Source organism: Lytechinus variegatus, chromosome 12 (assembly GCF_018143015.1).
Source record: "Lytechinus variegatus isolate NC3 chromosome 12, Lvar_3.0, whole genome shotgun sequence".
NCBI lineage: Eukaryota > Metazoa > Echinodermata > Echinoidea > Temnopleuroida > Toxopneustidae > Lytechinus > Lytechinus variegatus.
Genome location: NC_054751.1, coordinates 21,752,520 through 21,778,750, shown reverse-complemented (window position 1 = coordinate 21,778,750; position 26,231 = coordinate 21,752,520). Strand labels below are relative to the sequence as shown.

General features: G+C 36.4%; 2 protein-coding genes across 4 annotated transcripts; both read left to right on the top strand.

The window, feature by feature from the left end:
* Positions 1 to 77: 77 nt before the first annotated feature.
* LOC121425116 (kynurenine/alpha-aminoadipate aminotransferase, mitochondrial-like) lies at positions 78 to 12,909 on the top strand. 3 transcript variants are annotated; one of them, XM_041621099.1, is made up of 12 exons: positions 78 to 326; positions 1,694 to 1,789; positions 4,328 to 4,396; positions 4,663 to 4,795; positions 5,596 to 5,670; positions 6,998 to 7,110; positions 7,864 to 8,023; positions 8,764 to 8,846; positions 9,169 to 9,265; positions 9,610 to 9,736; positions 10,034 to 10,245; positions 10,759 to 12,909. In XM_041621099.1, exons 2-12 carry the CDS (start codon positions 1,728 to 1,730, stop codon positions 10,828 to 10,830), a joined length of 1,203 nt encoding a protein of 400 aa, XP_041477033.1. In that variant the 5' UTR covers positions 78 to 326; positions 1,694 to 1,727; the 3' UTR covers positions 10,831 to 12,909. The 3 variants fall into 3 exon arrangements, with proteins under 3 accessions (XP_041477033.1, XP_041477032.1, XP_041477034.1); XM_041621098.1 differs by having other exon boundaries at positions 1,690 to 1,789; XM_041621100.1 differs by lacking the exon at positions 1,694 to 1,789.
* Positions 12,910 to 19,929: 7,020 nt separating this feature from the next.
* On the top strand, positions 19,930 to 25,774 carry LOC121425112 (homeobox protein Hmx-like). The gene is made up of 2 exons (XM_041621094.1): positions 19,930 to 21,261; positions 22,998 to 25,774. The coding sequence occupies exons 1-2, from the start codon at positions 20,496 to 20,498 to the stop codon at positions 23,483 to 23,485; spliced, it is 1,254 nt and encodes a 417-aa protein (XP_041477028.1). The 5' UTR covers positions 19,930 to 20,495; the 3' UTR covers positions 23,486 to 25,774.
* The last annotated feature ends 457 nt before the right edge of the window (positions 25,775 to 26,231 follow it).

Here is a 26,231-nt window from a genome sequence, read left to right as displayed (position 1 = left end):
TCTGGATGTCAAGTATGAGGCCAATAGAGGAATTTACCTTGTCATTGTCGACCTGGGCTTATCTGAAGAACGTCCGGTAGACTGGTCCGGATTTTTTTTTTAAGGGGAAGCCGTTCTGCATGTTTTGGTCTTAGTCTGCAACCGGAACAAGATACTGTTTTTTGCCTATAAATAATCACCACCTTTCTTGGTTCTGGGTGATTTGACCACTTTCCATTACACTACGAACTAATTTCGTTGATGCACATCAGTCACTATCATGGATTATGACAAGTTTCTTACTCGAAGGGCTCTACTCTCCCAGCCGTCACCTATCAGATCATTTCGTGAGTAATAATTGTTATCAATCACCTTTTCCCCGTATTTGGCATGCTCCTTGCAAATTCGATTTAAAAAATTAATATCGTTTGATGTCAAGGGTGCAGGAATTGATACTTTATCTTGGCCGGCTTCAAGGGCGCCATGACAGTTGATCATAATTATCTAGGGTTTCTCGTCGTCATATGTAGAATGATGAATCCAACTTCAATGCGGCGGCAAGGGGGGGGGGGTGCGAAATTCTCGTAGTATTGTCCCGGAGTATTGTATAGAAAGAGAATCATCATCTCATTTGAGGGGGAATGTTGATTTGCATGAATGTGATTACGCAACGTGTTATTGTCGCTATGTCAGATGGAAGGTAGTTTTCTGGTCAGCTTTTAGTCGCGGTCATCACACCAGACAGACCAGTAACATATCCCCCATAAGCATAAACCTTTCACACATTATCATGATCCGGTCCAGTTATAACGAATCCATTTTGTTATTTTGAAGAAGGGGAAAAGGGGTTTCATTATTTTCATATGGCTTCTTATTTGAAGCCTATTTCAGTTCTAAAGTTATATAACATCTTAATCGTATACTTAATCCGATTTTAAAATGCAGCGGAGTCAGACCACTTTTCATTTACATGGTTTAAACTGATCACGAAGTCAGGTAATTTCGCTGTTCTGTCGAGAGATAGAGCTTGACATTGAGGTCATTTTGCGACTCCTGCAAATGTTGATTTGACAAACTAAATTTTAATTCTCAAGACTTGACTTCATTCGCAATCTATTTCTTTGACACTTCTGGTTGTATTCGTAGGCACTACTATCCTGATACTCGTCAAATGGTAAAGGTTATCATGCAGTGATCATCATTACCTTTTGACCAGTTTTTAATTGTCTGTTCAATTCAAATGAATGACTATTTTCTTTCTTAGGAATCTTTAGTAATGATCAGGGGCGTAAATCCATGGCATCATACTATTCAAATATACTATTCAAATGAGGGGGGGGGGGGTAAACAATAGTTCATCCCACCTGAACAATAGGTTCGATTTATACTCAAGTGAACGAGATATTCTTTTAATCTGTTTGTAATGGATGAACTGCAATATAGAATCTAATTTGTATACATGTATATTTACATGGATGATGTTTGGCAAGCTTTCAGATTTGTTTAAATTAATATGTGCAGACAATTAAATCGTTCGTATTGGAGGGAGCATTGGAAAAAATAAATGATGTGAAGAAATAATAATGTTTTTAAGTAGATATCAGTTTTGTCACTGAAAAGAACATTATTGTGATCACCCCCCCCCCCTACTGCTTGGACCAATTTCACCACCAATGTCACTGCCGATTGTCCTCGGTCTTGACTTTTCAGATAGGCTGGCTCTGGGAAGTCCCCTTCCTGTGATTGACATGGCACCTGGAATGCCAAATGATGACCGGACGTACCTTGTAGGGGCGACGTTCAATCTCAGGTTCGTAAATGGTAGAATATTGGACGATCAGGGATAGAACGAAAATAGATGGAGCAGGGGTAGACCATACCGGGGGGGGGGGAGAGGAGACTGATTTCCGGGAAGAGGATAAGGGGTGTGGCATGTGGCATTTAAAGCCGAATGTGATCATGGTGATAATAGACTACAAAACCTGCTCGGTTGGTTGACCTTCCAAAACATGGGTCTTTTTCATTCTGTTAGCGCCATTGTAAAACTTTATCAATATCATCTGTTCAACATGTTCAATGCACCCATGTTTATAGGCCCATGCCTTTTAGCACTGAGATAACTGTCTACGAACATTATGGTATAAGAAAATAATTGGCAACAACCCATTTTGTATTGGGTCCGACGTATTTTACGGACACGTTTTATTATAGCTCGGTTTGTTAACATTACAGATTATGAATATCATCAAATCGAAATTACATGGCCATTTCTTGTACAAATTTTGGAAGTCTTTCTTTTTTTACATCCGATTTTCATGACATTTTTTACTTTATTGAGATCACTTTGTAGACTTATCATGTAAGAGAAGGAAAAACATCAGGAAAAGTGGGGGGATGGAAAGTTTATTCACCTTTAACAACTAAAAATGTAGTCGCACGGTGAAGGAAGGTTTACAGGAACTAAATAGGAACAAAAAGGAAACATCAAGCTTTCACCTTTTCAGTGTTAGGTGATACGAACGGGCTCACGTGGTGTAATGTCACATGAACAGATGTACGTTCGGCATTAAAGGGATACTCCAGATTGAAAATAATATAATTAGAACAGATAAACATAATACTGATGATTTCATCGAATTTGGACGAGGAATTACACTTTAAATAATTGCATTAATCCGGTGAAATGGTTATGCATAGGCGGCGGAAGCGGGGGGGGGACGTGTCCCCCCTAAATTTTAGGTGGGGGGGACGGTCCCCCCCTAAAAAAAATTTGCTAACCTTTTTTTTTTGTCAAAATTTTTGGAGCACTTGTCCAATTTTTTACATGTGTCCAACCCAAAATTTCAGGTAGACACCCCCAAAATTTTTTTCCTTCCGCCGCCAATGCCCTCATGAATTATGCAATGAGTAAGCCGATGATGTCATAATTATCCCCACGTTTTCTTTGCATTTTAAATGATATTTGTTACAATTTTGTCAGTCAAGAATGAATAAAATGGATTGATAACTTATTAATTATTTAATGTGTAAGATAATCATTGGGTGGTTTCCAGTCCGGTGTTGGCCTTGGTGTTGGTGTGGAAATTTGGATTGCTTCCCCTAGCTTCAAAACTTATTCAGAGCTTGTAACTGATCCAGATCACATCATTGACATCTCCACAACTAGTGAGTGAATTTTTAGGGACCATCTTCATTTTATGTTTGGCGTTATACTCGTGAAAAAAAAATAATATAGGGTATTTATAATGCGCACATTATCCACCTTGTTAGGTGCTCATGGCGGTCCTATATTACACGGCTAAGCTAAGCAGTCATAGCGCACACAGCTTTTTTAAAGGAATTACTTCCTACCGGTACCCATTTACCTCATCTGGGTTGAGTGCAGCAATTGTGGATCAGTTTCTTGCTGAAGGAAATTACGTCATGGCTGGGATTCGAACCCACGACCCTCTGTTTCAAAGTCCGAAGACTAATCCACTGGGCCACAACGCTCCACTGGACCCAACACCAACACCAAAAGGTCAGCACTGAACTTGAAATCGCCCACTGCATGCTGCAGCTGATTCTTGACTGTTACAAGGGAAACATGTGTATGAATACGAAATAAGAGAAAGTGGGGTCATGATATCAGCCCAACTGTTCCTATTCATGAAGCTGTGCATAATTATGGTTTTTCACAAAGTATTCAATAACGTCGTAAATTATTTGGATCAGGTTTTGTTAAAAATTTCCATCATTTTGCTTGGTGAATTTTACTCTATTTATTTTAGATATAAATGTTAGATAGAATTTTGTTTGTACCCCTTTAAATGACCGATTCAGGTCTGGAGAGGGTTACCACATGCATGACGCCACAAGCAGCCATGTTAGAAGAAATAATAATTATACTTGCTTATATAGCGCTTATATACTTACTTTGTCAGAAGTCTCTAAGCGCTCTATAGTATATATGCAGCATAATTACCCTGGCTTTAGCAGTGCAGTTGTTAAGCGCTCCGCGTTTCAAGGAATAAATTCCTGCCAAGTACCCATTTACCTCACCTGGGTTGAGTGCAGCACATTGTTGATTAATTTCTTGCTGAAGGAAATTACGCCATGGTTGGGATTCGAACCCACGACCATCTGTTTCAGAGTCCGGAGACTAATCTACTGGGCCACAACGCTCCACGCTCCAAATAACAACGATGTCAATGGGAATCTTGTATATTGGACCCATGAAAACAAATGATTGATGCACAGGTTTTATTGTTCGCTCTCCAACATCGTGAAAATGGCTGCTTGAGGGAACTATCTTTGCTATATATCACACATACCTTCTTTTAAATTTCATGTTTGTTTTTCATTTCAGAGATGGTACTACGATAGACTTGAGTGAGGAAGATATGAAAGTAGCTCAACAATACAATCTTTCTGATGGGTAAACCTTTTTTCATATCTAATATTGTATTGGTTATATTCAAATCATATTCGATATCCTACCGCTTTTGTTAGCTTTTCTTATACATGTATAAAAGTTTGAGAAATAGCGCGGTGTTTATGCCGTAAACAACGCATTTTTTAAATCTACGCGGACCGTTTTATCGTACGTCAAATGAATGAAAGAAATATTATTTGTACGTGTTTAAATCATCATGATTTCAAAGTTTATCAACGGAACGTGGTCTCCCAACATTTTCATGGCAGGATCGTCCCTCTGCGTGAATGGGTGACAGAACTGACAATGAAGATGCACAATCCACCAACCTATGGCGATGAGAACAAGGAGAAAGCATTGAGGGTTATCGTGAATGCTGGAGGGATCCATGGCATCAGTGGGGTAATAGAAGGAGAAAGAATGGAGACTGGAGAGATAATATAATAATAATATAGGGTATTTATATTGCGCTCATATCCACCTTGTTCGGTGCTCAAGGCGCTCCTATATTACCCAGCTAATCTAGGCGTTCATAGCGCACATAGCTTTTTAAGGAATTATTTCCTACCGGTACCCATTTACCTCACCTGGGTTGAGTGCAGCACATTGTGGATCAGTTTCTCGCTGAAGGAAATTACGCCATGGCTGGGATTCGAACCCACGACCCTCTGTTTCAAAGTCCGAAGACTAATCCACTGGGCCCCAACGCTCCACGATATGGGGAGAGCAGAGAGAGGGAGAGAAAGAGAGAGAGATTAAGATGATAATCATAATAATATGATAAAGATAAGGAGATATTATGATAAATAGGTCAGCTGGCACGAGGGAGGGGATAGAGGAGAGATAGAGGGAAGAAGAGAAGGAGAAAGGTTAGAAAGATAATGGAGATGGAGAAAGGGAGCTGGAGGGATCCGAGAGAGTGGGGTGTATAGATAAACTTATTTGGAAATATAGAAACTGATATTGGTGTTGGTGATGAGGGTTGTGTTTATGGTGGTCATGGTGGCCTTCGTGGAAATGCAAAATAGCGATAATCATCGCTATAGATTATTCATCATATTGTAGAAAATTTGCTGATTTTGTAGATCTTTGTGATGTTATCATCGACAGTTGGATGATGTTCGCTAAAATAATTTTTAAATTCAATCTTTAAATTTAAGGAAATATTTTTATCTCGCTCTGTCATTTCCCCCATTATTTAGGCTGTATCCACCCTGGTGAATCCTGGTGATAAGGTTATTGTCACTGATTTCTTCTATGCTGCATTCACTGGAATGGTAAGACAATGTAGAGAAATGTCATCCCCGATTCTTTATTGAACCTCTATCGCCGACGACATGATGTCATTGCAGTGGTGTGCAAGCATGAGGAAATGATATCTGGCCGATGAAGATTGAATTTCCGTTAACTTTTCTCTTTATTTTTTCACTAAGTTTGGCGAATGACCTTTAACCACCAAAGTACATGATCTAATGAAGCCTATAAGTGCCAGGCAGATGACGAGATTAGAAGAGGAAAAGGCGGGTTAAATGGAGAGAAGACGAGTTATTGGAACTTGGCAAGTCGATTTGTTCGGAAATGACGACTTGTTGAAACTTGGTATAAGTTGACTTGTTTGTGATAGTATAGGAAGACAATAACGAGTTTTTGGAATTCAGCCCGAATTCAGCAAGTCGACTTGTTTGGAAAAGAAAATAAGATGACAAGTTGTTGAATCTTGGTAAGTCGACTTGTTTGGGAAAAGAAAAGATGATGAGAAGTTGCATTTTGGTACTCGGCATCTTGTCTATACGGTTCTAAAGAAGTTGATTTGTCAAATTTAAATAATTTTTCATCTTGTCCTCTTGTCCACAAGTCCACTTACCAAATTTCAACAAATCGTCATCTCATTTTCATTTCGGAACAAGTCGACATGCCAAGTTTCAATAACTCGACATTTTTTCTTGTTGTCACAAACAAGTCGAACCCGCCGTCGTCTCCTTGTCATTTGACCCGTCTTTTGGTCTTCTTTTAAGAACTTTATAGAGGAGAAGTAGAGCAAACGCTGCCACACGCGTGGCGGATTCGGGGGGGGGTTGCTGCCCGTGCCCCTCCCCTTCTGAGAGTCATAGTCAATATCTTTAATCATGTTAATGTAGATATGTCGTTCATACACGAGTGTCCCCCTCCCTTAACAATAACAGCAAATATTTTCAATGGGAATATGTTGTTCATACACAAGTGAGGACCTTATAAAACTTTTCTTGCCTTGGGAAAATGTGCCCCCCTTTTTTAAGGAAAAAAATCCTGGATCAGCCCCGACCCACTCCCCCCTTTTCTCCAGGACAATAGTGGTGTAACAACATGGGCTAGAAGAAAGTGCTGAAATCGCTCCATTCCATTATTGGTGTGTGGTTTTTTTTCTTCATCACATGAAAGTTTTATATTTTGTTCTCAATTTTCTATCTTTTTTTCATACTTTAAGTGGCGATCGGGTACACATTCCTTGCTTCCCCACTGCCGGAAAATTGTAAGGGTTACCATGAAGGGGGTATCGTTTGTGACAAAATTCACGTCTTTATACTTTTATAATTTTTCCCCCGTTCAAATATTGATTATATGAAGTTACGACGATATGAGGCAGAACCTATATCCTTAAGAACCGAAGAAGATGGACCAAACATCGATCAGCTTGAAGAGATACTCTCAAAGTATGATAGATCGGATGAAAAGAAATGGTAAGATAAAACCCCTCTCTCCAACATAGCCTATTTTACTCTAAACCTGAAATATAAAGACAGCTCTGAGAAATAATAACATTTTCAAAATGTTAGATTATAACCCACTCTTAAACAGTCTATACTCAAAGTTAAATACTTTGTCAGAGGGACTCTTAATACAATTTCTGTATTTAAAAAAATCCTTGTCATTTTGTTTCAAATTTAAAGGAAATTCCTATCATTTGACAAGAATGTACATTTCTTTAAATATAGATTTCATTGATTACCCCGTCTGACAATTTATAACTACAAAATTTAGTTAATTGTTGTTGTTTTTCAAAATATTTTGAATCCACTAAATCGCCAAGTCTGTTGACGAGCCTTCCCCGTGTGGAACGCTATTAGCTTAGTTTATTTCTGTATCCTATATCATTTTTGTACGTCTAATCGGTCAAACTTGCGAATCGTGGAACTTATTAATCACCTCGTCTGATTTTGTTGGCGGGAAATAGTTAGTTTGTTTGTTTAATGTTATTTATTCACAATTTAAAAGAAAATGATAGTTAAGTGCAATCACCATATTGCTGATTTTCATCGAGGCGATGAGTAAAAGAAAATAAAAGATTACCAAAGTTATTTAAAGCAAAAAGTCGTCTTTGGGCAGAGTCGCAATATCAGACGAGCTCACGAAGTTTCTCTTTGTACTTATAATTTTTTTTTAGTAGTTATCAGTTATTCATTTAATTACTTTAATGATATTATGATTTACAGGAGTGAAAGACCTAAAGTGATGTACACAGTACCAAACGGCAACAATCCATCCGGAGAAACGACAACTTTAGAAAAACGAAAAAGGATATACGCCCTTGCACAGAAGTATGATTTCATTATCATTGAAGATGACTCCTACTACTTCTTACAGTTCAAAAAGGTATTGAATTCTTAAAATTTGTCAGTGCGTTATTCATGGGGAGGGGTAGCTGCTATGTACTTAGTACGAATCGTAACTGTCAGCAACATCCGGGTGAGCTTTTCATGAAAGGAGTTCTCAGACGTTCTATCCGACAGTAACCATAGTAACGTTGTCGTCACAGCCAATTAGAAGCAAGGACACTTGACAAAAGTTGATCAATTTGTCTGACAAAAATCTTGATGAAGAACTTTGAAAATCTAGATAATATAGGGTATTTATATTGCGCACACTGATATCCACCTTGTTAGGTGCTCAAGGCGCTCCTATATTACCCGGCTAAGCTAGGCGTTCAGAGCGCATACTTCTTAAGGAATTACGGTATGATGTACCTCACCTGGGTTGAGTGCAGCACATTGTGGATCAGTTTCTTGCTGAAGAAAATTACGCCATGGCTGGGATTCGAACCCACGACCCTCTGTTTCAAAGTCCGGAGGCTAAACCACTGGGCCACAATGCTCCACGGTAACGCACTATAGGTTTTATGCATTTGTAACCGGGGACCGGAGGGGGGGGGGGCAAAATCGGAATTTGAAGTTGTTTTCTGATTAAAAGGAAAGTCGAAAAGAAAATGGTGAAAGCTAGAGTATATTGCAAGTATATTGATTTTTTTAACACAAAGTGTAAAAAACATAATATGTTTTTAAAATTGAATGTTAAAACCTTATCTGCTGAATATTAACTTTCTTGTTTTTTTTTAGGAGCGACTTCCATCTTACTTATCTTTAGACGTTGACGGGAGAGTCATTCGGTGTGATAGCTTCTCGAAGGTGCTGGGTGCCGGGTAAGTCTATAGATAAAAGCCGCAGCTATAGTTGTGGGTGGTTATTCTTTTAAATATTGACAGGATTCAACAGTGTTTTCCGACAAAAAAAGAACTAGGCATGTTTATTATGAGAGATCTAAAAGTCGAAAATGGCATGCATACATGTATATTTCCCTTGACTTATATTACAAAAATCATTTCAAAACCGCTTTTTCTTGATTAAAAATTGCTGGTATATCGTATGCCCTGGGATAATAGCCTAATTAATATATTCAATTATTGTAAAATAGTTATTCACCATATATCCTAAAATTAATTAATTGTAATGTATTGATTATAGGTTCCGAATAGGCTGGGTGTCTGGACCTAATGCGTTAGTAACACGAATGTTCTACGACCTACAGTATACTGTTCAGCATGCTAGCATATTTGCGCAGGTATGTAAGCCTATAGATTTGACAATTTGTTCACTGTGGTAAGTCTGCAATTTATAAACATTTTTTTTATAGAAATATTAGTATTTTGACCAATTCGTCACCCGGCGTTCTCAACACAGTCTTTTCCGAGAGGGGGGGGGGGGTGCGAATCCTAAGATTTTGCTCCAATTGTAACTATACGGTATCACCAAAATAGTGAATATTTATTACCCACACCGAAATAATTCCATGACGATGACAATGATCTTCATACTTTTATAATACATAAATTCTCTATTTGTTGCCCCCAAAAGAATACCATTTTTAAACCCCCTTCCTTTCAAATCTCAAACACCATGACATAGGTGGTGGTCAATAGACTTGTAAGGCGATGGGGTATAGAAGAGTTCGTACGTCGAGCCGATGATTTGAGAGACTTCTATCAGCGTCGACGGGATATCGTGGCCCAGGCTGCTCAAAAACATCTCACAGGTAAAAAAAAAATCAATAATAAGGGATGCGGGATTGGGTGGAAATTAGGAGGAACAGGGCTCCATAGGGAGTAACAGGTGGGAACGGACCCTCCACACCCATCGACCTTCGAGCCTCCCCTCCCCCCTTAGGGGGAACAGATCAGTGTTACTATTATAATAATTTTACCATTGACTCATATGGTCAACAACCAATTAACATCAATAATTTTATGGAAAGGGGTGGTTTTAGCATCAAGAGATAGAGAGCAAGAGAAGATAATACAAACATTTTTAAACCCTCTCCCTTTTCACCCAGGACTTGCTACATGGAGTGTGCCACAATCTGGTATGTTTTTATGGATCAAATTAATTGGACTTGAAGGAAACTCTGAAAGTTTCATCTATTCCTTCGCCGTAAAGAACCAGTTTATGATGGTACCAGGTGGGCCTTTCACCCTGGAAGATTACCAATCGTGCCCCTATCTGCGCGCATCCTTCTCAAAAGTCTCGGAATCTGACCTTGAAGAGGTAAGGTACAGAGGTGGTTGCTGCAATCACCAGATTAATTAAGTGATTATTAATTTGGTGATTTTCATGCATTTTAGAAACGGGCAATCACGGGCGGGCAATGCACTACCCGTTCAGATCAATGCCCGTGCAGATCAATGCTCATGTTCGCATATTGTGGGAAGTTCGGAACAAATAAGCTTATATTTGGTTTTGCAAATTTTGAAGTCAGATTTCGTTGTCCATCTAGCTGATTAATTTCTTTTTTGACATGTCAAATATATCATATTAAAAATGATTAATATTTCTCTGTTCAGATTGCTTGCTTGCTTCGCTCGCCCATTCAAAATAATTCTGATTTAGGCCACCGTACTATATGTGGAAATTTACACACTATACATACACTGAATGCTTGTATTTTGACAGCCATATTCTCTCATGTATCTAATATAATCGCGCTCAAGCTCCTTCCTGTAAGTTCATTGCACTATCCACTACATGTATTTATATGTCGATGCGTTTCTTTTTTTCCAGGGGCTGAAAAGATTGGCAACTGCACTGAAAGAGGCAAAGACCAAACAATCAACAACATCAAACAGTGATTGAGAAATGACATGTACCACGAACACTAGCTACCCAATCATTCGGACGGACAAAGTGATAGAGCGCCATCTATTTCACATTCTGTCTGTCATCTTGACCGTCACCATTTTATTTCTTTCCAGCATAATGTATGTATACTGTATGATGTTGCCCAAAAATTTAACTGGGCGTTGTGGCGTGCGCCTGTAATCCAAGCTGTGGGGAAGTTACAAATTGATGCAGAGGTTCGAGGTTCGAGCCCTGATCACGTCTTTCGGATGGTGACGTTAAAGGTCGGTCCCAGACGTAAATAATCATACCTGATTGACACACGTCTGTCAAAAACTCAAAATACACACACACTAAAATTAAGGAAAACGGGGAGGGGAGGAGTTTAATGACTCATGTCTCTCGACCACGCAGATCTCTAATGAATATATTTTCTCACACCTAATATGGTCATAGTTTGACCATTGATCATAAATAAGTAATGCAAAAAAATATAATATTTGATATGGCCTGTACTTAGAAATTGTTTCCATAAATCAGGCGAGGTTGGTGTAGGCCTATTATATAGGTGTACATGATTTGATTATATTTTCATTTACTCTATGTATTAAATCTTTTGAAGTAATAATCCAGTATTGGTATTCTATTTACATTATCTTCATTTAGTTAATCATTTATGATGTATTGAATGCTGCAGTAAGTAATTCATCATGATTTTTTTGAGACGACAGTTTTTTTTTTCATTTTAAATTCTTGTTATATTTTTCTTCTTTGCGGTTCTTCGATTCTATGCCGCATCGCACAGGATCCTTATTTTCTGATTAGTCCATTGTTTTCTTTCTTGTAATTTTTTATACTTATATATCCTCGCAATATTTTGATCATATACATTATATGGATTTATGCAATAATATTCTTATCATCACATGCTGAGTTATGTGTACGCTGAAATGTATTTCAAATCAAACATTTTTTCTATACGTTTATAACCATCATGACCATTGGACAATGGGGGCAGGAGACGTTTTTTTTCTATTGTGGCCTAAATTTTGAGATTTTTTAGGCTGAATAGAATCGTATACTGTAACTTTCTCAATCCAAAATAAGATCCACTTGTTTATGAAATTTGTCAGAGTATATGGGGTTTGCAGATTAATCGTCATGGGTTAACTTGTCGTTGCAAGAACCCACAGCATTCTATGCGTTATTATGAGACATATCATCTTTTGCAATGACAATCCACAGTAATGGCTATCTGCCACCCCCCCCCCCAAAGTTTAAAAGCCATGTTGGTATATGTGTTTACCAATCTTTCAATTAATAACAAAAAAACAGAATGTCGACGGTTTGTCTACCCCCCCCCTTGTATCCGCCAGTGTTTGTCCCCTTTCCTACAATAATTCAATGAGGTAGAATCTGGACAAAATATGAAAATTAGGTATTTAGTTTTTCATATCATATCTGGCCTTGTCACTTGAAACCTTAAAAATATACATTTTTTTTATTGAAAACAGAGTCTTATTTCTGCATTCTTGAAAAAAATGAGAAGTGAAATGATAAAAAAAAGTTTCATAGAGCTTTATCTCGGCATTTCCCTTCACCATCATGAGCGATGATTGGCTTGATAAAGTTTACATCCGACCAACCAGAGAATGCGTTTCATTTAAGAGATTTTTTCGGACGCATTTGAGATTTCCTTGTAGCATGGACGCTTTGATTGATGGAAAGATGAGCCGGAGACCAACATGAAGACTTTATCTAAACAGTCTGGAATGAAGACCACCCAACTTGCCCTTCCACGGAGCATATAGACTTGTGGAATCTATTACACGTATGACATCGATTGTCATTTTCCCACTCTTTCTGTCATTCTCAAAATGTGAGAAATTTGATGTCGAGTAAATAATTACCACCATCACGGTTTTAAACATTTCAATCAAACTGTCGGCTTCAATTTCGAATTAAAACTCTCGGTCAATCCCATATGCTTTATATCCATTTCGAGAAACAAAATTGAAATTAATTTTGAAAGGTTTTCTAAATTATCATATTTTTATATCTTATATCATACACTGTAAAAACTGAAGTGCTAGTTTGGCACTTACATTGCTTGTATAGTAACTGCAGTACGAGTGCTGAGTTTCTAGTTGAAATTTAAACTAGAAAGTCAGCACTCGTAGTGCAGTCACTATACAAGTACTGTAATTGCTAAATTAGCACTTCATTTTTTTTACAGTGTAGAAACAAATTTAAAAAATCTCGAATCGCTGTATCTCAATAAGCAAATGTTATGGAAGCTGAAAGAAACTCCCGATCGATTGTAATTTTATAGGTCCTGAAATCAATTATTGCTTCTTGATTCTTGCAATAAAATGGAAAATAAATGTTTCATCAGAAAGTAGATCTGTGCGTTCATAGATTTGATTTATCGATCTCTAAGTGAAATTGACGTTTCAATGATTTAAAAGATTTAATTTGATTGATGTATCAATTGTACATTTGCACTTATCGTGTGCAAAGAGCTATTGCAATTAAGTTTCTTTGTAAACCTTAACCCTCCAGTTTCTCCAATGTCGTTCACATGGTATATTTATTTATTTATTCATTCATTCATTCATTCATTCATTCATTCATTCATTCATTCATTCATTCATTTATTTATTTATTTATTTATTTATTTATTTATTTATTTATTTATTTATCTATTTATTTATTTATTTATTCATTTATTTATTTATTTATTTGTTTATTTATTTATTTATTTATTTATTTATTTATTTATTTATTCATTCATTCATTCATTCATTCATTTATTCATTCATTCATTTATTTATTTATTTATTTATTTATTTAGTTAGTTAGTTATTTAGTTATTTATTTAGTCAGTCAGTCAGTCAGTCAGTCATTCATTCATTCATTTATTTATTTATTCATTTATTTATTTATTTATTTATTCATTTATTTATTTATTCATTTATTTATTTATCTATTTATTTATTTATTTTATACTGCAGGGTAGACCTGTTCAGTTATGCAAAACTGCTTTCCAAAGGCGCCCTGCAGTTTAACAAATAATTCAACATCATAACAAATCAATGTATATGTAACATATAATATAGTAAAAACAGACAAAAATTATGTACATATAGAGTGAAATAAACAATTACTCATGGAATCATTACTTTTACATCAAGTTATTCAGTGCAATTACATGTAGGAGGACAGTAAGAATATACAATGTTTTTCTAATGCATGGAGGGACGTGCATTTTTGTATATCACAAGGGAGAGAATATTTATATTAAACTTTAAAAAAAAGAGTATCCATTTTCGGAAAAAAAATATTACATGCATTTTTTTGCAGCACACTCCCGGTCTGTCTATATTAAACCTTCAGAGTAAAATCATAGCAGACCCCCTCCCCTCCCCACCCCCATTCCCCATTCCTTTCCTCCCGTGCGTTCTATTACTATACCATCTTTCTCCACGTGTTTCCATTTCGTTTTCCTCAAATTCCTCTGATTTTAATCCCCATAGCTCTTGTGTCGTCCTTCGATTAATGTCAAGTGTAATTACTTCCACTGATATGTATATCAAAACCTTTAGTATAGAATTGGAATGTAATCATATAAACAAACTTATATTAAAATCTTCCAACTTTTTATCTGCTACACACTCAAGATTGCATCCATCTGAGCTGCGATATACGCGTTGTCTTCGGTATCAGACTCGAAACCGAAAGAGAGTCCCCGTTTGTACGGTGTACTATCACGTGTTTTGTAAAAGGTGTAATTTTTGTGACAGTGCATTTAAAAAAAAGTAGTGGTCAAAATGAAAGTTAATGATCAAAATTAACGAAGATTCCTGTACATTTTAATCAATAATTTCGTTATAATGAGTAAAATATTTTTTTTTTCTGTCTTACCAACATTTTGGTTGGAAACATATTTGACAACACAATATGAGTCAAAATAGGGTGGGGGGCACAATCCCCATAATTTTCTTCATTCTTGTAAAATCGACTTTGAAAAATAGTTCACAATTATTTTTTTTTTCATTTTTACTCGCTAGCAAATACACTCTAAAAAATTTAAATAGATTCACGCAACAGTCATTCTTACTAAATGCCAATTATCATAATTGGGCCCGCGAGATGTCTTACCTTAAAGACTATATGAAGACCTATAATAAAATTCATTAAGCAGTGTCATATGTTTTTAAGTAATCATATCTATTCTAGGGAAATGCTTTGTCGGTCGCTGTCGCCGCTCATTATTTAGTAGAAATTAAATAGTTTTGGACGAAATGTGACCAAGTGCTATAAACAGATTTTATATCTACATAATAGATAATAACGAATTGTCACTTCTGTAAATCCTATGAAAATAAGAGGGTTTTTTCACATGCTCCGCTCTTGGATGACATAGAGGATGGAGGCAAGGTGAATTCGAAAAACAGAAATATAAGCAATTTATATAGATGATCGAGTCGGAACATCGAATCTTATAAATAACAATGATAAACAATGATGACAATTAGTTGGACTTATGTCGTGCCAAATCCACTCTGTATAGTGCGCTGTGCACAAGGCGCTTTTCAATAAATATTAAATGAAATCACATAACATATCTAAAAGACATATAGACTATCTATATATATATTAGATAGACAGATATAATTACTCGGTCTGTTCGGACATATAATTATGCAGGGTGGCATAAATAAGCTGATTTCATAAAATTAGGAAATCAAGAAAATCCAGCGATCTAAATAATATATAGTTATGTCCATACCATATATCTAATGCATATATAAATACTTTTTGGCGAAGAAGATTCTCTTCACTTCAACCTGCTATTAACTCAAACCATCGCTACTCAAGCCATATGCAGCTCATCTCATCTGGTTTACGGTTACACTTCGTAATTCCGAAGGTTCTTTATTCCGAAGGTTCGAAATTCCGAAACACGTAAATTGCCTACCTCGATGTTCGTTAATCCGAAAACGTAAAAGGGTTTGTTAATCTGAACATATTTGGCGTTATTCCGAAGGTTCGATTATCCTAAAACGAAATAAGATTCGATGTTCCGAAGGTTCGTTAGTCCGAAAACAAAATAAGGTTCGTTGTTCAGAAGGTTCGTTAATCCGAAAACGAAATAAGGTTCGTTGTTCCGAAGGTTCGTTAGTCCGAAAACGAAATGAGGTTCGTTAATCATTTCATTTTCGGACTTACGAACCTTCGGAAATACGAAACTTCCGAATAACGAACCTTCGGAATAACGAAGCTTCGGAATTACGAATGTATGCGCTGGTTTACAGTCCTTTTCAGGACTTCAATCACTTTCAAGAAAAGAATACTTCTAATTTTCTCTGTGTTCATCCTATTTTCCATTTCAATCTGTCTGCCTGTATTTTTTCCCCTTCTTCATATTATACATGGTGAACCATGAACCTTCTCCACGTTATAAACCCCACCATACAAACCTACAAAGATCATAAAGAATGGTATTACCAGTACACTGTTAGAAAAAATAAAAGAAGTTCCTGCAGCAGAGTCTCGAGAACACCTGTAATTTTACCGAATTGCGTAATCTTACAGGAAATAGGTATTTGATGTATGGAATCTTACAAATTTCCTTGAATAAAACACCCTTTTCCCCTTTTTAAACAGACCTGTTCTGTTAATTTGCAGAAAAATTCTTGTTTTATGAATTTACAGAATGATTATTACGCAATTCGGTAAGATTACAGGTGTTCTCGAGACTCTGCTGCAGGAACTTCTTTTATTTTTTCTAACAGTGTACATTAAAAAAAAATGGGGATTTGATAATCATTTTTTTTTGGTATCGTATCTGACTCCATAAACTTGTGCACGTACCCCAGTGCTGTTCTGTTTAATCATGTAAATAGATTTTTTTTACTTTTTTATTTTTATTGTCATTTATATTGATCATTAAAGATTGAAAAACAACATATAACACTTCTACATATATAGAAGACGGTATAAATGCTTCCTCGCTTGCCCCGCTCGCTAATATAATTTACATGATGGTAGTGGTGTCCCCCATCCCTACCCCCTCCAAAAAAAACCACCCAACTAACAGGAAACAAATTGATGCCCCCAAAAACAACGAAAAACAATTTTTCTAAAGACAGAAAAAAAGAAAGAAAGAAAAGGGGAAGGGCAGAATAAAAATTAATGACTATGGAGGGAAAAAAGAAGAAAAAAAAGAATAAAGGAAAAAAAAATTGAAAAGGAAACAACAAAATAGAAAAAAGATAGAAAAGGAAAAATAAGAACTAATAAAATGGTCGAGATGAAATAAGATGATGGCAGAAAATAAGAAAAGAAGACGAAAGAAAGAACGAAAAGAAAAAAGGAAACACAGAAAAATAGAAAGAAAGAAAGACAGAAAGAAAAGAAATAAAGGAATAAAAACACCCAACTAACAGGAAACAAATTGATGCCCACCATGATGACCAACAAAACGGCTTGCCTGTACCACTTCTGTTTGTTTTTAATTAGCTGTTGGCAAGTATTAAATTGACATTGCTTAATTCATATTGTTTTGAATATCATTTGAACATCAAAGAGCTTCTTTTACTTAAAGAAAATGTTTGAATGCAAGTGTTCGTCTCTGTATATTGGTATTTCTGCCGGTTGCCATGTTCGAAACTGGTCTCGACACGGAGACAAGACGGAATGCGCGCGTGACTCGCTCAAGAACCACCAACTGAGTTATAGAAGACCTAAGTACCAATTATCATCCATAACCTTGGCTAGTCGCAATCCTTTCCTCATCATTATGTCATTTCTAATCACAATTTTTCACCAAACAAACAATTTTAAAGGGAATTAGCCTCTTTATCTGCATCCTATTTCTGTTATAATCGATCAAAGTTTTTTTAGTCGAGTGTCTGGATCAGTGGGATAGCAATGGATAGCTTCTGGTTGTACTGGGTGTGTTTATATTGAGGTATTCAAAGTAATGGTTTCGATTAGATATATTTTGATAATTAAAAAATAATTTTGACGACGTTAATGTTAAATTCTGGAATCTGAAATTACTGTCAAGAGTGATAAAGATTTGGAATCAGACTAATGCCCCAATGACATGGTTGAAATTGCTTTTGAAGAGAATACGAGATTCATCAATACAACAAACAAGAAAAAAAACAAGGAAAAACATTTTTTTTAAGACAGACAGACAGAAAGAAGAAAGAAAGAAAGAAAGAAAGAAAAGGGGAAAGGCAGAATAAAAATGATTGACAATGGAGGGAAAAAAAGAAGAAAAAAAAGGATAAAGGAATAGAAAAACAAATTGAAAAGGAAACAACAAAATAGAAAATAAATAGAAAAGGAAAAATAAGAATAAAACAGTCGAGATAAAATAAGAAGATGAAGGCAGAAAACAAGAAAAGAAGACGAAAGAAAGAAAGAACGGAAAGAAAAAAGGAAATACAGAAAGATAGAAAGAAAGACAGAAAAAAGGAAAGAAAGAAAGAAAGAAAGAAAAAAAGAAAGAAAGAAAGAAAGAAAAAAAGAAAGAACGACAGGAAGAAAGAACGAAAGGAAGGAAGGAAGAAAGAAAGAAATAATAAATGAAAGAAAGAAAGAAAGAAAGAAAAAAAGAAAGAAAAAAAGAAGAAAGAGGTCGATTAGAAGAAATATTACCGCCGAAGACTGATAAAAAGAAGAATTAATCGAAATCCAAGACTTAAACAAACCATCCAAGCAACATTGCTAGATTGTAGTAGATTTCAAAATAATTTCGGGATTTGAAATCAACAAACATATTAAAGGAACTATAGTTTTGTTTGGGTAAACCTAACTACAGTATGATATTTTCCAAAACTATCGTTTGATAAGAATATACGATACCCTGTATATTCACATACAATCACGTAAAATGTTTCCCGTCTTCCCATTAAACATTTTAAATAAATAGAAGTGATATTTGAAAACCAATAAGGCATTAACTAAGACTACATGGGTATAATTTTATGCACATGATAATCACAATATATTTTAGGAGACGCTCGTATACCAGTCTATACCATTATTAAATCCATATGACAATTCAAGTATTGGCGTCGTTCTACATTCCAATTACAACATATTGAATCGGTTTGAAGTGAAAGAAATTCTAGACATTCTGGTACCATCTCAAGAAAAACATCATCCAGAAATAGAATAAGGTTTGAAAACAATATCAAGGCACTTATCCGCGTGTTTTCCGTGTCAAATCTTATTCGAATCAAGTTTAATGAGGCCGAATTTTCCTATGCAAAAAAGGTCACGCGCCCTCGTTAATGAGAGTTGGTCCGTCCGGAAAACGAGACGTACAATCGTTAAGAAAACCGTGGAAACGATGAAATATGCTCATCTTTATGATTTGCTTTACATATCATACTATTTCGCATCTTTATATTAATGATAAGAATATATGATTTCAAAGAGGCAGAGGCAGTGAGATAGCATAACAACAAATTGGTTAATGTTGGCATGGTAACTTTCTGTTATTAAAAAAGTCCGAAGGTTACAAGTACATATTACGCAATGATCACAATGGAGAGGTAGAAGGACGCTAAAAATGGGACAAGGAGTGAGAGAAAGAAAGAGTGAGAGGGGTGAGAGAGATGGGATGAGCAAAATTTCTACGAGAAAATAGGAAAATCAAATAATACGGTTCCATGTTCTAGCTATCTAGATATTTAAACCATTCCCAGATCTGTGTTTTTCATCATGAGCCATTGGTAGAGCGAGTGTCAATAACTTCATCCTGTCATATCCTATTGCAAGGTGTTGGATATTGGGTAATCACCCGAAGTAAAGCACCAATTAGATTCCACTCAATAGGAACCATTTACTTCGCTGCTTCCTACAACATCGACAACTCAGGTGAACCTCAACTCGGTAGGGTGACGAGCAGCGAAACCCGACTCCCGACATCTTTTGTTTGAACTGGCATCCGCCCCGCCGCGTGAACCAATAGCATGCGTTGATAGGACATCACGGGGGCATCTCTCCACCCCCTCAGGGGGTTGTTATCCTAATCGTTGGTCGCCGAGCTGTCAATCTACCCACCGCCTGTCAGTTTAAGTTGTGATTATCCCAACAAGAATAATGGATATTGTCGAATAAGCCCACCCCTATACACGTACTCGTGCGTGCTCGTATGGTTGAAGAGCCGGGGAGATTGGAAGACAGTTAAAGTGGATGTGGTATTGGTAGCGAACTTGAAAGATGAGAGGGGGAGGGTTGGAGTAGATCCCAAGAAAGAGGAATAGAGCGATAAAGGAAGATTAATGCCATGATTGACGGGGGCCTAAGGTAGACCACCATCATCATCAGGACTCCTCTTCGCTGAACCAAGGGGTCAAGAGATTTCTACTCTCGGCTATAATGGTCAACACATTCCTTCTCTTTGGTCAGTTCAAACAGAGGAGGGAGACAGACAGGTACCTCTGATAGAAACAGCGCTCAACAAAATTTTGTCGAGTTTTGGACGTATAAGTCATTTTTCGATAAGATTGGTGGATATACATATCAAAATCTAGTTAAGTCTCTCGTCACTCGGAGCCTCATTTCTACTGCTCTGATTTTTGTCATCCTGCACTTGGTTAATATTTTTTCCTTCAAAATTTGGATCTAATCGAACCGCATCATTTCCAACCATCATGAACGAGACTCAATTTACCAAAGACGCGAAAGCAGATAAAATTGAGCGAGGTGTCTTGAGCGAAGAACGTTTTGAGGACGAAATGGAACACAGCGACCAGAATAACAAAGTCACATCTTTTTCTATTTTGGATATCTTGGGAAAATCCAGAGAAAACAGTAAAACGTGCAAGATCCCTGTTGCCTCATCATCGCCCAGATCAACGTCGGAATCTCCATCGAAACCATCGAACTTATTAACTGTAGCATACCCTTTTCATCCTAAGCATCGTCATCATGTTCATCACAAAGGGGAATATCTTCGTCATCAGATGTCACACGATCACATGATGCGACATCACCACCACCACCACCATCATCATCCTCGTCAACATCCGTATCATCCATTGTCGCATACAAAAGACTCCACAAAAGATAAACCATCAGACAATTCACATGCAGGTGATTTCGTGCTCACTGAGAAACAAAAACTTGCCTTGCGTCTTCAATCACCACCCCATCCTCCGAGCCATCTGCGTCGGCAGCTCGAATCATTCGACCACCATATCGACGAGGAGACTGATGATCGCGAAGACCACATCGATCCGGTCGATGAACTTTTCACCATCAAGCGAGAATCATTTCACGATGGAAGGACGATTTCCTCCTTGAAAGTGGATGTTGACTCTCAAAGTATCCATGGTAACGGCGTCGATGAGGAGGATGACGAGGAGATGACGAGAAGTCGACAATCTCCTTCTCAGTGTTCGTCACCCATCTCTTCAGGTGAGTAAATATAAATATAAAAGAATTTAAATTAAATTACAGGTTATTATTATGAGGGAAGCTGCTGGAAAGCTAAGGTACTGAAGGTGGTATAATTTCCTAGATCCATTATAAGTCTCGATCATTCGATGAAAACTGAAAAAAAGGAAATATTATGGCTGCTGCTATTTAGGCCCTATGGCTACAGGAAAAAAATGGTTCTTATTAATTATTCAAAACAATTCCAACTCCTCTTAGAATCATTGGTCAAAGTATTCTTGATGTTGGTGAACATGACTGTGTACCACCAAGCTCATTATCTACCTAACTTCTAAACGATTTAACCAACAATTTCATAATAACGGCGAGAGAAATGACTGTAATGAGCATTGCTTCATTAATAATCCGCTACACATACATAACCAACAATCTTGTTATTTTGTCAAATTTGTCTTTGAGGGTTTATCCGTTGTTTTATTTGAACTTGGTCATCTCTCTACTTCCGCGATCATATCGTATTGAAATTACGAGATCACAAAACAGAAGTCATCCGTTAACAAATCATTTGATACCGAGGTCCCATTCTTCTTCTCTTTGCTCATCTGTCATGCCTGTAGCGATTGCTTTTAAGACATTAAATCCTATTCTGTCCCACGACGGTCATCTTGACGATGATATTAATTGCTTGGACACGGTCTGTTCTAAAATGGACCTGAGATAGGTCTTCAAGTTCATGGTACCCCTATAGATAAAACAAATATCACGTAGCGAGGGTTGAAGTGAATTCACGTGAAGCTCACCAAGACGGCGACGACGTTCCGCGATAGGCACGACGCGACGCAGGTTTTGTTTGGATATATAACCCCATTTTTTTTTAAAAGATATATCGCATGTCTGCCTAGTAATCAAGATTTATGTACATGTCGATGAGCGAGATGTGATGAAATCATAATGGTTTCAATGGAGCAGGTGCTTGTTCGTATTATAATTCGCAAGAAAATCTTAAGGCAGCCGGCAACCTGCCGAACTGTTGTATGAAAACCAAATTGAATGACCAAAATGGCTAGCTCTTCTATAACCTACTGCATATGCCGAAAAGAGAAAGTTTGGTTTCATTTAGATAAGGAGGAAGTGATTGGTAATAAGATGAATGAATGTACAGAACTAGTTCCGATTGATTTAACGACATTAAAAACCAAACGCAAGACTGGCGTGTCGCATGTTCGCCAGTTTAAATGTATAAACTCGGCATCTGTCATTTATATCGACATTCATGTCTGGTACCTCACAGAAATCTAAAGACCTAGATAATTTTTCTATTTTTTCAACTCGGTTCACTTAAAAGTTTAACCATTAATGAGTAGGGAAAAAATTGTCTGTTTTAGGTGTAGAATACAAACCAAATGCTGCGTTAAGTGTAATATAATATAAGCAATGTTCTTTCCTCTTTCCTACCATTGCAAAAAGTGTATGTTCATTTTTACCTAGTTTTGGGGTATTTTTTATTCAACCCTTTACTAAGGAACGAGTCGGACCATCGGCAAATAAGAATATCGATAGAGAAGATATATTAAAATAAAGCAGAGAGTTCCAACTCCCTGACTGCAAATACTATGCTACAGACAAATAATATATCAGTCGTTTAAAAATGATTTCATATTCTCGTTTTCGCGTTTTAATTCTTCATCCAACAAGTAATCTGAAATTCAATTTATTCTTCCCTAACATTCATCTTTTTCTTATCATTATATTGCCAGGAATCGACCACGATTCAAGGTATGACGACGACGTCCAGTCGTCATCGTCGAAGACCAGAAAGAAGCGATCACGAGCAGCGTTCTCCCACGCTCAGGTTTTCGAGCTCGAGCGGAGGTTCAGCCACCAGCGCTACCTGTCTGGCCCCGAGCGAGCCGACCTCGCTGCCGCTCTCAAACTCACAGAACAGCAGGTCAAGATCTGGTTTCAGAACCGACGATACAAGACCAAGAGAAAACAGATGGCAGCCGAGATGATGTCGCCGTTGCCTGCCAAGAAAGTCGCCGTCAAGGTCCTCTTTAAGGACTCCCATCATCTTCCGATTCCTCATCATCCTCATCATCCCATGGGTTTTACACCAGCCGGCATCGAGCATCTCTTGCCGGCATCCATTGCTCATCTCTACCCGCAACTCGCCGCCTACCACCCATCCGCCAACCCGTTATATCACTACTCAAGTGCTTTGCACGGTGTTCTCTATGGACACTGAGAAAGGAAAATTTTTATAAAACTTTTAATTATCTTTTTTTTTATTCGAAGGCGACAGACCTTCTAGTTTTGAGAACCTTGGATGAATAAAATATTGGCATAGGTGCTTTTGACTTTACACCTTTCTGACTACCAGACTCGGTCTTATTATTTTCATATTCCAAGGGGTACTTGAAACCTTTTTATCTAGGGACCGAAAATGTTCAAATATAGATAATATCACAAACAACCTTCTAATGAAAAATGATTGGATACTATGATATGCAATGTGATATTGATAATAATTATCATTTTGTGTTTCAAATTAATATTCATGAATTTAGATTTGTAGGCATAATTTTGAAATCTTGTTTAGAGGGATAATTTCAAAATAATTTCAATATATTTAATTAAGTCATCGGGTTTGGAGTCAGTTATTGTGGAAGAGAACTCTTTCGGATTGTTATGAACAGGTAAGATCAATGTTGCATTTTACCCGAAAATAAGACTTACAACATCTTTTTGTTTTCTTATTCTGAATTAATCTATTCAGTGGCGTATGACTGTATGAGAGAGAATGATTGAAGTTTTGCTAGACGTTTTTATTGCACTCAGTATTCAAATATACTCTGTTTTTTTCAGTGTTTGATGTTTCAAATAATGAAATGAAATTAGAAAGTGAAAAACAAATACTGAACTCAATTCTACGAATTGGGATTGGGAAAATGTTCATGACAAGTTTGTTATTCCGGAATATATGAAAATATTTCCTTGGGAAGATTATCGAATCATTTCTTCTCATCTAATATAAGATATATTTCCAGCACCCTATCGTCTATGCTATTAAAATGCATGACAAGAATTTCATCTGAGTAAACATTATCTAGAAAAGTGAAACCACCTTTTCGTTATGAACAACAATTTGACATATATCCGTTGAATTGTTTATAAAAACTACAAATTTGTTAAATTCCTCTTTTAATTTCTTTGTTTGTGTTTTTTTCAAACGTTCAATCTACTTCTTTTTACCCAAATTCCTAACACGAGTCTTTTCAACGCAAAACTTTCTTTTCCAACTCAACCAAGTAGACGGGAAGAAAAAGAATGTTTGAGAACTGACGCACTTAGGGGTTAAAGACGCTACTTGCGGATTGTTTATTTCCATGAAAATATCACCATAAATCATAAATAAATTTTCTCTTGAATATTTGGGGTAAGAGTATATAAAAAAAAATCAGTCTGTATAAACGAGTTTTGACGTTAGGTACTGTGCTTTGATAGGCAACCATTTGGTTCAACCCCATAAATCATGTTTTTCATGTCTTTGCATTGTTGTCGGTTGATGTATGAAAATAAAGTTTGAAAAGTTTGGCTTTTATATTTGACTGGTTGTATGGAATGCTATACAAAGGATGTTACGATTCAGATTTCAGCATTCATGTGTGTGTTGTACAAATACATTAAATAGATCGTTTTACCCTTTCCTAAACAAAGCAGCCTATTTTCTTTCTTTTTTTTCAAAAGAAAAGAAATATGTTGAATAAATTAAACAAATCGTGCCTTCGTATTAACGCGATCAAGCATGTCGCTTTTGAAAAGAAGCATCGTTTAATATCTTGTAATAAAAATAAATGAAGTCATGCAAATATAGTTTTGGTCTCTTCGTCATCATCAAATATTAGACCGTTGTTATTGAATAAAGAATATAATCTGTTAAAAGGATATAAAATAGTATAAATTGGGCATAATACCAGTTTCGGGTTTATGGTTTTATACTGATTAGATAAATAATAGGCTTACAGTATTTGATTTCGAGAATTTGAGATAAACAAATGTAACGAAAAAAATATATTTTGTAGAATAACGATTGAAAAAAACAATTTTAAACAAATTTCTGTATCAGAAATACAAACTTCATGTGATTATCAAGGGAAGTAGATACATATTTTCCTTTTGCACTTGCAGTGTTTCATTGTGTGACGTCAGTTTTTGTGTATATTGAGCGGCTTATATCATATATACATATATATTGTATATACCGTCAGTGATTTTATCGGTTATAGGAGTTATAATTATTATACACACAGTCGAAACAGGTTTTGTAGTTTTAAGGAAGAAAAATTGTTATTATAGATTTATACCTTAAATCTGATTTTTAAGATCCGTTGTTTTATCCTTAAAATTTCTGTATATACTTTTCATGCGGAAAAATAAATCGTTTAGTGCCAGAGATTATGTTTTAGTTTATCTTCCTTGTTGTTGAAGAATGTGAGTTTTACGTTTAAAATGCCTTCATCTAGATATTTACCGCCACAAGTTTTGAATTAAATTTAAATCTGCTGCAATTATTATCAAACCATATCCCCTAGTAAATCACTTGCATGTGATTTACTAGCCAAACTAAAGTTTTTCATGAAAGTTTGAAAGTTTGAAATACGACATGAATGATGACGGTAATAATGTAATGATGATTATGAAGATAATGGTGGTGGTGGTGATGATGATATGATGATGTTGATGATAATAACAATAATGATAATAATAATGACAATAATAACAATAGTGGTAATACCGTGCAAGAAGAAAGAAATTATGTGGATATGCAGCAGGGATCCAACGACAGAAAGAGGGCAAGAGCGGGTCTTAGAGAGGGGAGGGAGGGGGGGGGGGGGGAGAGGGTGGGGGAGATATGGGAGAATAGGATGGATTAGAGAAAGATTAAGAAATAAGATGAAAGTGTCAACCTTATGCTTCATACATAAGGGTAG